The 12,500-nt window shown below is 41.7% G+C and overlaps 2 protein-coding genes across 2 annotated transcripts in view; one reads left to right on the top strand and one right to left on the bottom strand.

Annotated features, from left to right (window-relative positions):
* Positions 1-2,892: 2,892 nt before the first annotated feature.
* On the bottom strand, positions 2,893-4,243 carry LOC145876021 (E3 ubiquitin/ISG15 ligase TRIM25). Its single transcript, XM_082971792.1, has 2 exons — positions 3,526-4,243; positions 2,893-3,093 (listed from the first exon to the last, which is right to left on the bottom strand). The coding sequence occupies exons 1-2, from the start codon at positions 4,120-4,122 to the stop codon at positions 2,920-2,922; spliced, it is 771 nt and encodes a 256-aa protein (XP_082827918.1). The 5' UTR covers positions 4,123-4,243; the 3' UTR covers positions 2,893-2,919.
* A 5,189-nt stretch (positions 4,244-9,432) lies between these two features.
* Positions 9,433-12,500, top strand: part of LOC145876017 (tripartite motif-containing protein 16) — a 12,254-nt gene continuing 9,186 nt past the window's right edge. Inside the window, exons 1-2 of the mRNA XM_082971789.1 lie at positions 9,433-10,134; positions 10,567-10,662. Coding sequence (XP_082827915.1) covers positions 9,538-10,134; positions 10,567-10,662 — 693 coding nt within the window. The 5' untranslated portion in view covers positions 9,433-9,537. The remainder of the gene's footprint in view (positions 10,135-10,566; positions 10,663-12,500) is intronic.

Genomic DNA, 12,500 nt, shown 5'->3' with positions numbered 1-12,500 from the left:
CTTCAATCTTTCCCTCTCTTCAACATCCTTACAACAATATAACAACACATGCTCCACCGTTTCATTGACAATACCCTCCAGACACAAACCATTCACATGCTGCCAACCAGATGGAAGGACCAGTTCAATGTACAATGTCCTAAACACAATCGAGGAAACACCACCTCTTCCTTCCTAATCTGACCTATGAACCTTGGTCCACCGACCTTTCTTTAGAGGACATATAAATGCCGTCCCTTGTGCTCAGAGTCCCATCTCTTCTGCCACACATCTATCAAAATGGCTCTGATCTCACATTTGTCCTCCCCTCTACCCAGTGGAACATTAATATATATTATATCTTGTTTTAAAGTTATGTTAGCTAACTAGTCTACAATTTCATTCCATTCCACACCTGAATGTGCTGGGACCCAGCAGAATCTCACTACTAGACCCATTCTCTCAATTCTCCATAATAACATTAACACCTCCAATAGTAGGTCACTCCTAATAGATTTACCAGATGATAAACTATTCAATACAGACAGAGAATCTGAGGATACTATAACTCTAACAGGTTGTACGTCCTCCACCCACTGGAGGACAACTATTATCACCAACAGTTCAACTGAGTACACTGACAGTTCATCTGTTAGTCTTCTACATATCTGCACATCACATTCAGGAAGGTAAACACCTGCTCCTGTGGGCCCACTATCTGGGCCCTTGGATCCATCTGTGAAAAGAGGTAAAAAAGCATAACAACTTCTACCAATGTAATTGTCAACCAGTTTCCCTTTATCACTGACTTCTGACCCAATCTTTTCCTTTTGTCTACCAAGGTTAGATCAACAACAGGATCTGGGAGTAACCATGGAGGAACATCCCCTATCACCACAGAAAGGGCCAACCTCCAACTCCCTGAAACTACTCTCATCAGCAAGCTTTCCAACTGTCCAACCAAAACCACTGCCTTGTCTACTAGTATATTCCCAACAGTCATCCAGAACAGTAGCAGTGGGATGCTCAACCTCACAGCCTTTCAACCCAATAAGCTAATGACAATTTATTACGTCGTATATCCAAAGGCATCTCACCTGCCTCAACTGGACTATAATATAAATCCATGATATTATGGGATACAAAATGGGAAAAGGGGAAATTATGATAATACTAAAAAACACCCTTCTAACTAACCCTACACTCATTAAAACCCACTACCCCATTCCACTACTTTGACCCTATCTGCTCCTGCACCAGGCCAACTAACCCTACACTCATTAAAACCCACTACCCCATTCCACTACTTTGACCCCATCTGCTCCTGCACCAGGCCAACTAACCCTACACTCATTAAAAACCCACTACCCCATTCCACTACTTTGACCCTATCTGCTCCTGCACCAGGCCAACTAACCCTACACTCATTAAAACCCACTACCCCATTCCACTACTTTGACCCTATCTGCTCCTGCACCAGGCCAACTAACCCTACACTCATTAAAAACCCACTACCCCATTCCACTACTTTGACCCTATCTGCTCCTGCACCAGGCCAACTAACCCTACACTCATTAAAACCCACTACCCCCATTCCACTACTTTGACCCTATCTGCTCCTGCACCAGGCCAACTAACCCTACACTCATTAAAACCCACTACCCCATTCCACTACTTTGACCCTATCTGCTCCTGCACCAGGCCAACTAACCCTACACTCATTAAAACCCACTACCCCATTCCACTACTTTGACCCTATCTGCTCCTGCACCAGGCCAACTAACCCTACACTCATTAAAACCCACTACCCCCATTCCACTACTTTGACCCTATCTGCTCCTGCACCAGGCCAACTAACCCTACACTCATTAAAACCCACTACCCCATTCCACTACTTTGACCCTATCCGCTCCTGCACCAGGCCAACTAACCCTACACTCATTAAAACCCACTACCCCCATTCCACTACTTTGACCCTATCTGCTCCTGCACCAGGCCAACTAACCCTACACTCATTAAAACCCACTACCCCATTCCACTACTTTGACCCTATCTGCTCCTGCACCAGGCCAACTAACCCTCCACTCATTAAAACCCACTACCCCATTCCACTACTTTGATCCTATCTACTCCTGCACCATGCCAACTAACCCTACACTCATTAAAACCCACTACCCCATTCCACTACTTTGACCCTATCTGCTCCTGCACCAGGCCAACTAACCCTACACTCATTAAAAACCACTACCCCATTCCACTACTTTGACCCTATCTGCTCCTGCACCAGGCCAACTAACCCTACACTCATTAAAACCCACTACCCCATTCCACTACTTTGACCCTATCTGCTCCTGCACCAGGCCAACTAACCCTACACTCATTAAAACCCACTACCCCATTCCACTACTTTGACCCTATCTGCTCCTGCACCAGGCCAACTAACCCTACACTCATTAAAACCCACTACCCCATTCCACTACTTTGACCCTATCTGCTCCTGCACCAGGCCAACTAACCCTACACTCATTAAAACCCACTACCCCATTCCACTACTTTGACCCTATCTGCTCCTGCACCAGGCCAACGGCCTGGGAGGACGGGACACCACCACTCAACACACCCTGGAACTCTTCTGAAGTCAAATCTAGTATGACCAAATACTTCTCTGCAGCTGCCACCAAAACATATTTTTTTTCAGTGATTTACATTCCATTTATGCGGTACAGTTGATAACCATTTGCTATGAACACTAAGAAGCCAACCTTACTGAAGCATATATCACTGGTTGGCCCATCCCTCTGTGCTGTCACAGATCTACTACTCACAGGGATCCTCTCAGGATCCCTCAGCCTTGACCCATCCTCCTCTACTTTCTTCACTGCCTCAGCAGTGACAACCTGTTCCCAACAGTGGGGTCAGTGGGATTGCATAGGGGCCCCTCTACCTCTCTCTCTCTCTCTCTCTCTGACTGGAGGAGACAGGTGAAATGGTGTGTCTCCTCTGGTCAACAATACTCACCTTGAGAGACTCCACAGCCTGTTGGAGCTCCTTCAGCTCCTTCTCTCTCTCCTGGAATCTCTGCTGGACCTTCTGCTGACTCATCCCCAGCTGCCTCTGTGGAGAATCACTCTTCAATGAGCTATCAAGCTTTATTAGTCCAGTAGATCAATAGTATAGTAATGTGACATAGGGCCCATAGAGAGGAAGGTCTAAAAAATGGATGGTCCATTTACTAAATGATATTTATTTGTTGCTATGTGAATGATTATAGTTTTTATGGTAGGACTACATGTATCAACAGGTTGAGACTGAACTTTGGACTCATAAAAGGGCATTCAGAATGATAATAGTGTTTGACATTATAAAATGGTGATACATCTGGAGAATCTGGGTTGACATATCAATATACTCAAGGTTTGTGTTCATATTTGTTCTGCTGAGGATTCATTTCATTTCAATGATCTCATATTCAAACAGCCTTAGTTCCTACTGTATCTTTAATTCTTTGTTTATCAGACAGTCACCAACAAGTTGTTCTGGTCTTACCTGTTTCTCAGTCCTCTCTGCTGCAGCTGACACTGTATCATGGCCTTTATGTTCATCCATTGTACACAGATAACAGATACACTGCTGATCGGTACGACAGTAAACCTCCAGCAGTTTGTCATGATGAGAGCAGATCTTCTCCTGTAGTTGTGCGGTGGCTTTGACCAGCTTGTGCTTCTTCAAAGCAGGAAATTCGTAGTGAGATTGGAGGTGAGTCTCACAGTAAGAGGCCAGACACACCAGACAGGACATGAGGGCTTTCTGCTTTCTGGTCCCAGTGCAGAAATCACACGCCACATCTCTAGGTCCAGCATAGCACAGAGCAGGAGGGGGAGCAGCCTGGAGTCCTGTCTTCTTCAGTTTCTCCACCACCTCAGCCAACATGTTATTTTTGCTCAGCGTCGGCCTCGGACTGAAGGTCTGTCTGCACTGAGGACAGCTATAGACCCCTTTCAGAACATCCTGATCCCAGCAGCCCTCAATACAGCTCCTACAGTAACTGTGTCCACAGGGGATGGCGACTGGTTCCTTCAGTAGATCCAGACAGACAGAACAACAGAACTGGTCCTGGTCCAGCAGAACTCCCTGTTGAGCCATTTGGACGGTTGTTCACTCTCACACAGACAGACGAGACAGAGACTCAGATCAGTTTCGTTTCCTCAGAAGAGAGTTTGTGGGAGGGGGAGGGATTTCCTGGTTCTGCCAGAGGGGTGGGGTTAGAGGGAGGGAGGGGTTAGAGGGAGGGAGGAAGAGAGAGAGGAACTGCATGCAACATCAAGAGGGAGACAAATAGTTTTGTTCCAATGTTAGAGCCTTTAACATGGAACACATGACATAATGAATCTTAAAATGTGAGTTGTTAGAATATATGAAGGGTAACAGTTTTCTATTTAGTACGTATGTATCATTATTTTAATGACCTTTATAATGCCTTATAAATCAATAAGTCCTGAGGAGGTGTGATATATGGTTATTATACAGTACCGCGGCTAAGGGCTGTTCTTAGACAAGACACAACACGGATTGAGAATTATCTAACACTTTCAACAATACAATCACATTTTATTTTATTGGTTTCATACACATATTTATCAGATGTTATTGTGGGTGAAGTGAAATGCTTGTGTTCCTGGTTCCAACAGTGCAGTAATATCTAACAATGCTTGTGTTCCCAGCTCCAACAGTGCAGTAATATCTAACAATGCTTGTGTTCCCAGCTCCAACAGTGCAGTAATATCTAACAATGCTTGTGTTCCCAGCTCCAACAGTGCAGTAATATCTAACAATGCTTGTGTTCCCGGCTCCAACAGTGCAGTAATATCTAACAATGCTTGTGTTCCCAGCTCCAACAGTGCAGTAATATCTAACAATGCTTGTGTTCCCAGCTCCAACAGTGCAGTAATATCTAACAATGCTTGTGTTCCCAGCTCCAACAGTGCAGTAATATCTAACAATGCTTGTGTTCCCAGCTCCAACAGTGCAGTAATATCTAACAATGCTTGTGTTCCCGGCTCCAACAGTGCAGTAATATCTAACAATGCTTGTGTTCCCAGCTCCAACAGTGCAGTAATATCTAACAATGCTTGTGTTCCCAGCTCCAACAGTGCAGTAGTATCTAACAATGCTTGTGTTCCTGGCTCCAACAGTGCAGTAATATCTAACAATGCTTGTGTTCCCAGCTCCAACAGTGCAGTAATATCTAACAATGCTTGTGTTCCCAGCTCACAGAGGGCAAATCTAAAAAGTCAATGAAAATATTAGGACAAGCAATGATATATATATATATATATACACTGTGTACTGTGATGTGATGCATAGACAATTTGGAGTACATCTGTAGTATATCTGAAGAATAGTAGATGTACAGCAGTAGTTATATAGGATGAACCATGACTAGAATACAGTATATACATATGAAGTGGACAGCAGTAGTTATATAGGATGAACCAGGACTAGAATACAGTATATACATATGAAGTGGACAGCAGTAGTTATATAGGATGAACCATGACTAGAATACAGTATATACATATGAAGTGGACAGCAGTAGTTATATAGGATGAACCAGGACTAGAATACAGTATATACATATGAAGTGGACAGCAGTAGTTATATAGGATGAACCAGGACTAGAATACAGTATATACATATGAAGTGGACAGCAGTAGTTATATAGGATGAACCAGGACTAGAATACAGTATATACATATGAAGTGGACAGCAGTAGTTATATAGGATGAACCATGACTAGAATACAGTATATACATATGAAGTGGACAGCAGTAGTTATATAGGATGAACCATGACTAGAATACAGTATATACATATGAAGTGGACAGCAGTAGTTATATAGGATGAACCAGGACTAGAATACAGTATATACATATGAAGTGGACAGCAGTAGTTATATAGGATGAACCAGGACTAGAATACAGTATATACATATGAAGTGGACAGCAGTAGTTATATAGGATGAACCATGACTAGAATACAGTATATACATATGAAGTAGACAGCAGTAGTTATATAGGATGAACCAGGACTAGAATACAGTATATACATATGAAGTGGACAGCAGTAGTTATATAGGATGAACCAGGACTAGAATACAGTATATACATATGAAGTGGACAGCAGTAGTTATATAGGATGAACCAGGACTAGAATACAGTATATACATATGAAGTGGACAACAGTAGTTATATAGGATGAACCATGACTAGAATACAGTATATACATATGAAGTGGACAGCAGTAGTTATATAGGATGAACCAGGACTAGAATACAGTATATACATATGAAGTGGACAGCAGTAGTTATATAGGATGAACCAGGACTAGAATACAGTATATACATATGAAGTGGACAGCAGTAGTTATATAGGATGAACCAGGACTAGAATACAGTATATACATATGAAGTGGACAGCAGTAGTTATATAGGATGAACCATGACTAGAATACAGTATATACATATGAAGTGGACAGCAGTAGTTATATAGGATGAACCAGGACTAGAATACAGTATATACATATGAAGTGGACAGCAGTAGTTATATAGGATGAACCATGACTAGAATACAGTATATACATATGAAGTGGGCAGCAGTAGTTATACAGGATGAACCAGGACTAGAATACAGTATATACATATGAAGTGGACAGCAGTAGTTATATAGGATGAACCAGGACTAGAATACAGTATACTGTAGGTTCTCCTGTCTTACTTTCTGTCATGTTGAGATGGGTTAGTTCTTCTTGAGAGAACTAACCCAAAATTAGTTGAAAGGCTAAGGGATTCTCTTCCTGAGAAGAAGCTGACAGCCTTCAAACAGAGCAAAAAAAGTGGTCCCAGAAAATATGTCAAAATGAATAAAAAAATGATACAGCTGTCTTTAATAAGATCAAACTGAACTAACTGCTATCTTGAAATGTTGAAAAAGTGTTTTTAAATAGGCATCCTATCATTTGAAAATTAGTTGAATGGCTAAGTGATTCTCCTCCTGACAAGAAGTTGACAGCCTTCAAACATAGTGCAAAACAAGTGGGCATGAACATAGAATATTTTTGGGTCAAAAAAAATAATATACAGCTGTCTTTAGTAAGATCAAACTGAACTAACTGCTATCTTGAAATGTTGAAAAAGTGTTTTTAAATAGCTCAGTCTTATCACTCAATATGAGTCAAAATCTGTCACTTCCAGGAGTGCTCATTTTGTCAAAAATGAAAAAAATAACAACTCACAGCTGTGTTAATAGACCCAACTCAAACATCTGCTATCTTGAAATGTCCAAAAAAGGTATTTAAATGGGCCTACCAGACATCTTCTTGAGAGAAGATAAGGTCAGGGATCTCTCTGGTCACCCACAAAGCCATTTCCTCCTTTGGCCGCCTCTCCTTCCAGTTCTCTGCTGCCAATGACTGGAACGAACTACAAAAATCTCTGAAACTGGAAACACATATCTCCCTCACTAGCTTTAAGCACCAGCTGTCAGAGCAGCTCCCAGATCACTGCACCTGTACATAGCCCATCTATAATTTAGCCCAAACTACTACTTGTTCCCCTACTGTATTTATTTATTTATTTATTTTGCTCCTTTGCACCATATTATTTATATTTTAACTTTGAACTTTCTTCAAATTATAAATCTACCATTCCAGTGTTTTACTTGCTATATTGTATTTACTTTGCCACCATGGCCTATTTATTGCCTTTACCTCCCTTATCTCACCTAATTTGCTCACAATGTATATAGACTTATGTTTTTACTGTATTATTGACTGTATGTTTGTTTTACTCCATGTGTAACTCTGTGTTGTTGTATGTTGTCGAACTGCTTTGCTTTATCTTGGCCAGGTCGCAATTGTAAATGAGAACTTGTTCTCAACTTGCCTACCTGGTTAAATAAAGGTGAAATAAATACAAATGTATATACTGTATTCCAGTCATGGTTCATCCTATATAACTACTGCTGTCCACTTCATATGTATATACTGTATTCTAGTCCTGGTTCATCCTATATAACTACTGCTGTCCACTTCATATGTATATACTGTATTCTAGTCCTGGTTCATCCTATATAACTACTGCTGTCTACTTCATATGTATATACTGTATTCCAGTCATGGTTCATCCTATATAACTACTGCTGTCCACTTCATATGTATATACTGTATTCTAGTCCTGGTTCATCCTATATAACTACTACTGTCCACTTCATATGTATATACTGTATTCTAGTCATGGTTCATCCTATATAACTACTGCTGTCCACTTCATATGTATATACTGTATTCTAGTCCTGGTTCATCCTATATAACTACTGCTGTCCACTTCATATGTATATACTGTATTCTAGTCCTGGTTCATCCTATATAACTACTGCTGTCCACTTCATATGTATATACTGTATTCTAGTCATGGTTCATCCTATATAACTACTGCTGTCCACTTCATATGTATATACTGTATTCTAGTCATGGTTCATCCTATATAACTACTGCTGTCCACTTCATATGTATATACTGTATTCCAGTCATGGTTCATCCTATATAACTACTGCTGTCCACTTCATATGTATATACTGTATTCTAGTCCTGGTTCATCCTATATAACTACTACTGTACATCTACTATTCTTCAGATATACAACAGATGTACTCCAAATTGTCTATGCATCACATCACAGTATACAGTGTATATATGTATATATATATATATATCATTGCTTGTCCTAATATTTTCATTGACTTCTGCCCTCTGTGAGCTGGGAACACAAGCATTGTTAGATATTACTGCACTGTTGGAGCTGGGAACACAAGCATTGTTAGATATTACTGCACTGTTGGAGCCAGGAACACAAGCATTGTTAGATATTACTGCACTGTTGGAGCTGGGAACACAAGCATTGTTAGATATTACTGCACTGTTGGAGCTGGGAACACAAGCATTGTTAGATATTACTGCACTGTTGGAACCAGGAACACAAGCATTTCACTTCACCCACAATAACATCTGATAAATATGTGTATGAAACCAATAAAATAAAATGTGATTGTATTGATGAAAGTGTTAGATAATTCTCAATCCGTGTTGTGTCTTGTCTAAGAACAGCCCTTAGCCGTGGTTCTGTATAATAACCATATATCACACCTCCTCAGGACTTATTGATTTATAAGGCATTATAAAGGTGATTAAAATAATGATACATACGTACTTCATAGAAAACTGTTACCCTTCATATATTCTAACAACTCACATTTTAAGATTCATTATGTCATTTGTTCCATGTTAAGGGCTCTAACATTGGAACAAAACTATTTGTCTCCCTCTTGATGTTGCATGCAGTTCCTCTCTCTCTTCCTCCCTCCCTCTAACCCCTCCCTCCCTCTAACCCCACCCCTCTGGCAGAACCAGGAAATCCCTCCCCCTCCCACAAACTCTCTTCTGAGGAAACGAAACTGATCTGAGTCTCTGTCTCGTCTGTCTGTGTGAGAGTGAACAACCGTCCAAATGGCTCAACAGGGAGTTCTGCTGGACCAGGACCAGTTCTGTTGTTCTGTCTGTCTGGATCTACTGAAGGAACCAGTCGCCATCCCCTGTGGACACAGTTACTGTAGGAGCTGTATTGAGGGCTGCTGGGATCAGGATGTTCTGAAAGGGGTCTATAGCTGTCCTCAGTGCAGAGAGACCTTCACTCCAAGGCCTAATCTGAGGAAAAATAACATGTTGGCTGAGGTGGTGGAGAAACTGAAGAAGACAGGACTCCAGGCTGCTCCCCCTCCTGCTCTGTGCTATGCTGGACCTAGAGATGTGGCGTGTGATGTCTGCACTGGGACCAGAAAGCAGAAAGCCCTCATGTCCTGTCTGGTGTGTCTGGCCTCTTACTGTGAGACTCACCTCCAATCTCACTACGAATCTCCTGCTTTGAAGAAGCACAAGCTGGTCAAAGCCACCGCACAACTACAGGAGAAGATCTGCTCTCATCATGACAAACTGCTGGAGGTTTACTGTCGTACCGATCAGCAGTGTATCTGTTATCAGTGTTTAATGGATGAACATAAAGGCCATGATACAGTGTCAGCTGCAGCAGAGAGGACTGAGAAACAGGTAAGACCAGAACAACTTGTTGGTGACTGTCTGATAAACAAAGAATTAAAGATACAGTAGGAACTAAGGCTGTTTGAATATGAGATCATTCAAATGAAATGGATCCTCAGCAGAACAAATATGAACACAAACCTTGAGTATATTGATATGTTAACCCAGATTCTCCAGATGTGTCACCATTTTATAATGTCAAACACTATTATCATTCTGAATGCCCTTTTATGAGTCCAAAGTTCAGTCTCAACCTGTTGATACATGTAGTCCTACCATAAAAACTATAATCATTCACATAGCAACAAATAAATATCATTTAGTAAATGGACCATCCATTTTTTAGACCTTCCTCTCTATGGGCCCTATGTCACATTACTATACTATTGATCTACTGGACTAATAAAGCTTGATAGCTCATTGAAGAGTGATTCTCCACAGAGGCAGCTGGGGATGAGTCAGCAGAAGGTCCAGCAGAGATTCCAGGAGAGAGAGAAGGAGCTGAAGGAGCTCCAACAGGCTGTGGAGTCTTTCAAGGTGAGTATTGTTGACCAGAGGAGACACACCATTTCACCTGTCTCCTCCAGTCAGAGAGAGAGAGAGAGAGAGGTAGAGGGGCCCCTATCCAATCCCACTGACCCCACTGTTGGGAACAGGTTGTCACTGCTGAGGCAGTGAAGAAAGTAGAGGAGGATGGGTCAAGGCTGAGGGATCCTGAGAGGATCCCTGTGAGTAGTAGATCTGTGACAGCACAGAGGGATGGGCCAACCAGTGATATATGCTTCAGTAAGGTTGGCTTCTTAGTGTTCATAGCAAATGGTTATCTACTGTACCGCAGAAATGGAATGTAAATCACTGAAAAAAATATGTTTTGGTGGCAGCTGCAGAGAAGTATTTGGTCATACTAGATTTGACTTCAGAAGAGTTCCAGGGTGTGTTGAGTGGTGGTGTCCTGTCCTCCCAGGTCGTTGGCCTGGTGCAGGAGCAGATAGGGTCAAAGTAGTGGAATGGGGTAGTGGGTTTTAATGAGTGTAGGGTTAGTTGGCCTGGTGCAGGAGCAGATAGGGTCAAAGTAGTGGAATGGGGTAGTGGGTTTTAATGAGTGTAGGGTTAGTTAGTTAGAAGGGTGTTTTTTAGTATTATCATAATTTACCCTTTTCCCATTTTGTATCCCATAATATCATGGATTTATATTATAGTCCAGTTGAGGCAGGTGAGATGCCTTTGGATATACGACGTAATAAATTGTCATTAGCTTATTGGGTTGAAAGGCTGTGAGGTTGAGCATCACACTGCTACTGTTCTAGATGACTGTTGGGAATATACTAGTAGACAAGGCAGTGGTTTTGGTTGGACAGTTGGAAAGCTTGCTGATGAGAGTAGTTTCAGGGAGTTGGAGGTTGGCCCTTTCTGTGGTGATAGGGGATGTTCCTCCATGGTTACTCCCAGATCCTGTTGTTGATCTAACCTTGGTAGACAAAAGGAAAGATTGGGTCAGAAGTCAGTGATAAAGGGAAACTGGTTGACAATTACATTGGTAGAAGTTGTTATGCTTTTTTTACCTCTTTTCACAGATGGATCCAAGGGCCCAGATAGTGGGCCCACAGGAGCAGGTGTTTACCTTCCTGAATGTGATGTGCAGATATGTAGAAGCCTAACAGATGAACTGTCAGTGTACTCAGTTGAACTGTTGGTGATAATAGTTGTCCTCCAGTGGGTGGAGGACGTACAACCTGTTAGAATTATAGTATCCTCAGATTCTCTGTCTGTATTGAATAGTTTATCATCTGGTAAATCTATTAGGAGTGACCTACTATTGGAGGTATTAATGTTATTATGGAGAATTGAGAGAATGGGTCTAGTAGTGAGATTCTGCTGGGTCCCAGCACATTCAGGTGTGGAATGGAATGAAATTGTAGACTAGTTAGCTAAAATAACTTTAAAACAAGATATAATATATATTAATGTTCCACTGGGTAGAGGTGAGGACAAATGTGATATCAGAGCCATTTTGATAGATGTGTGGCAGAAGAGATGGGACTCTGAGCACAAGGGACGGCATTTATATGTCCTCTAAAGAAAGGTCGGTGGACCAAGGTTCAAAGGTCAGATTAGGAAGGAAGAGGTGGTGTTTCCTCGATTGTGTTTAGGACATTGTACATTGAACTGGTCCTTCCATCTGGTTGGCAGCATGTGAATGGTTTGTGTCTGGAGGGTATTGTCAATGAAATGGTGGAGCATGTGTTGTTATAGTGTTGTATGGATGTAGAAGAGAGGGAAAGATTGAAGTGTAGGGTCATTGAGGTTGGACGGGGTTGGGGGGGTTTGGAAGGGATTTGGGGGATGGGGGAGGGTCTATTAGAAGTTAGTAGGGA

This window comes from Salmo salar, unplaced genomic scaffold (genome assembly GCF_965601325.2).
Source record: "Salmo salar unplaced genomic scaffold, fSalSal1 ptg000424l, whole genome shotgun sequence".
Taxonomy (NCBI): Eukaryota; Metazoa; Chordata; class Actinopteri; order Salmoniformes; family Salmonidae; genus Salmo; species Salmo salar.
Note: the sequence above shows the minus strand (reverse complement) of the source record. Positions and strands in the feature narration are given on the sequence as shown.

Excerpts from the sequence above, each read along its gene's own strand:
- LOC145876021 (XM_082971792.1), bottom strand. The coding sequence starts at position 4,122 with ATGGCTCAACAGGGAGTTCTGCTGGACCAGGACCAGTTCTGTTGTTCT. Across the intron at positions 3,094-3,525 it reads CAGAGAGGACTGAGAAACAG|AGGCAGCTGGGGATGAGTCA; the intron begins GTAAGACCAGAA and ends GATTCTCCACAG.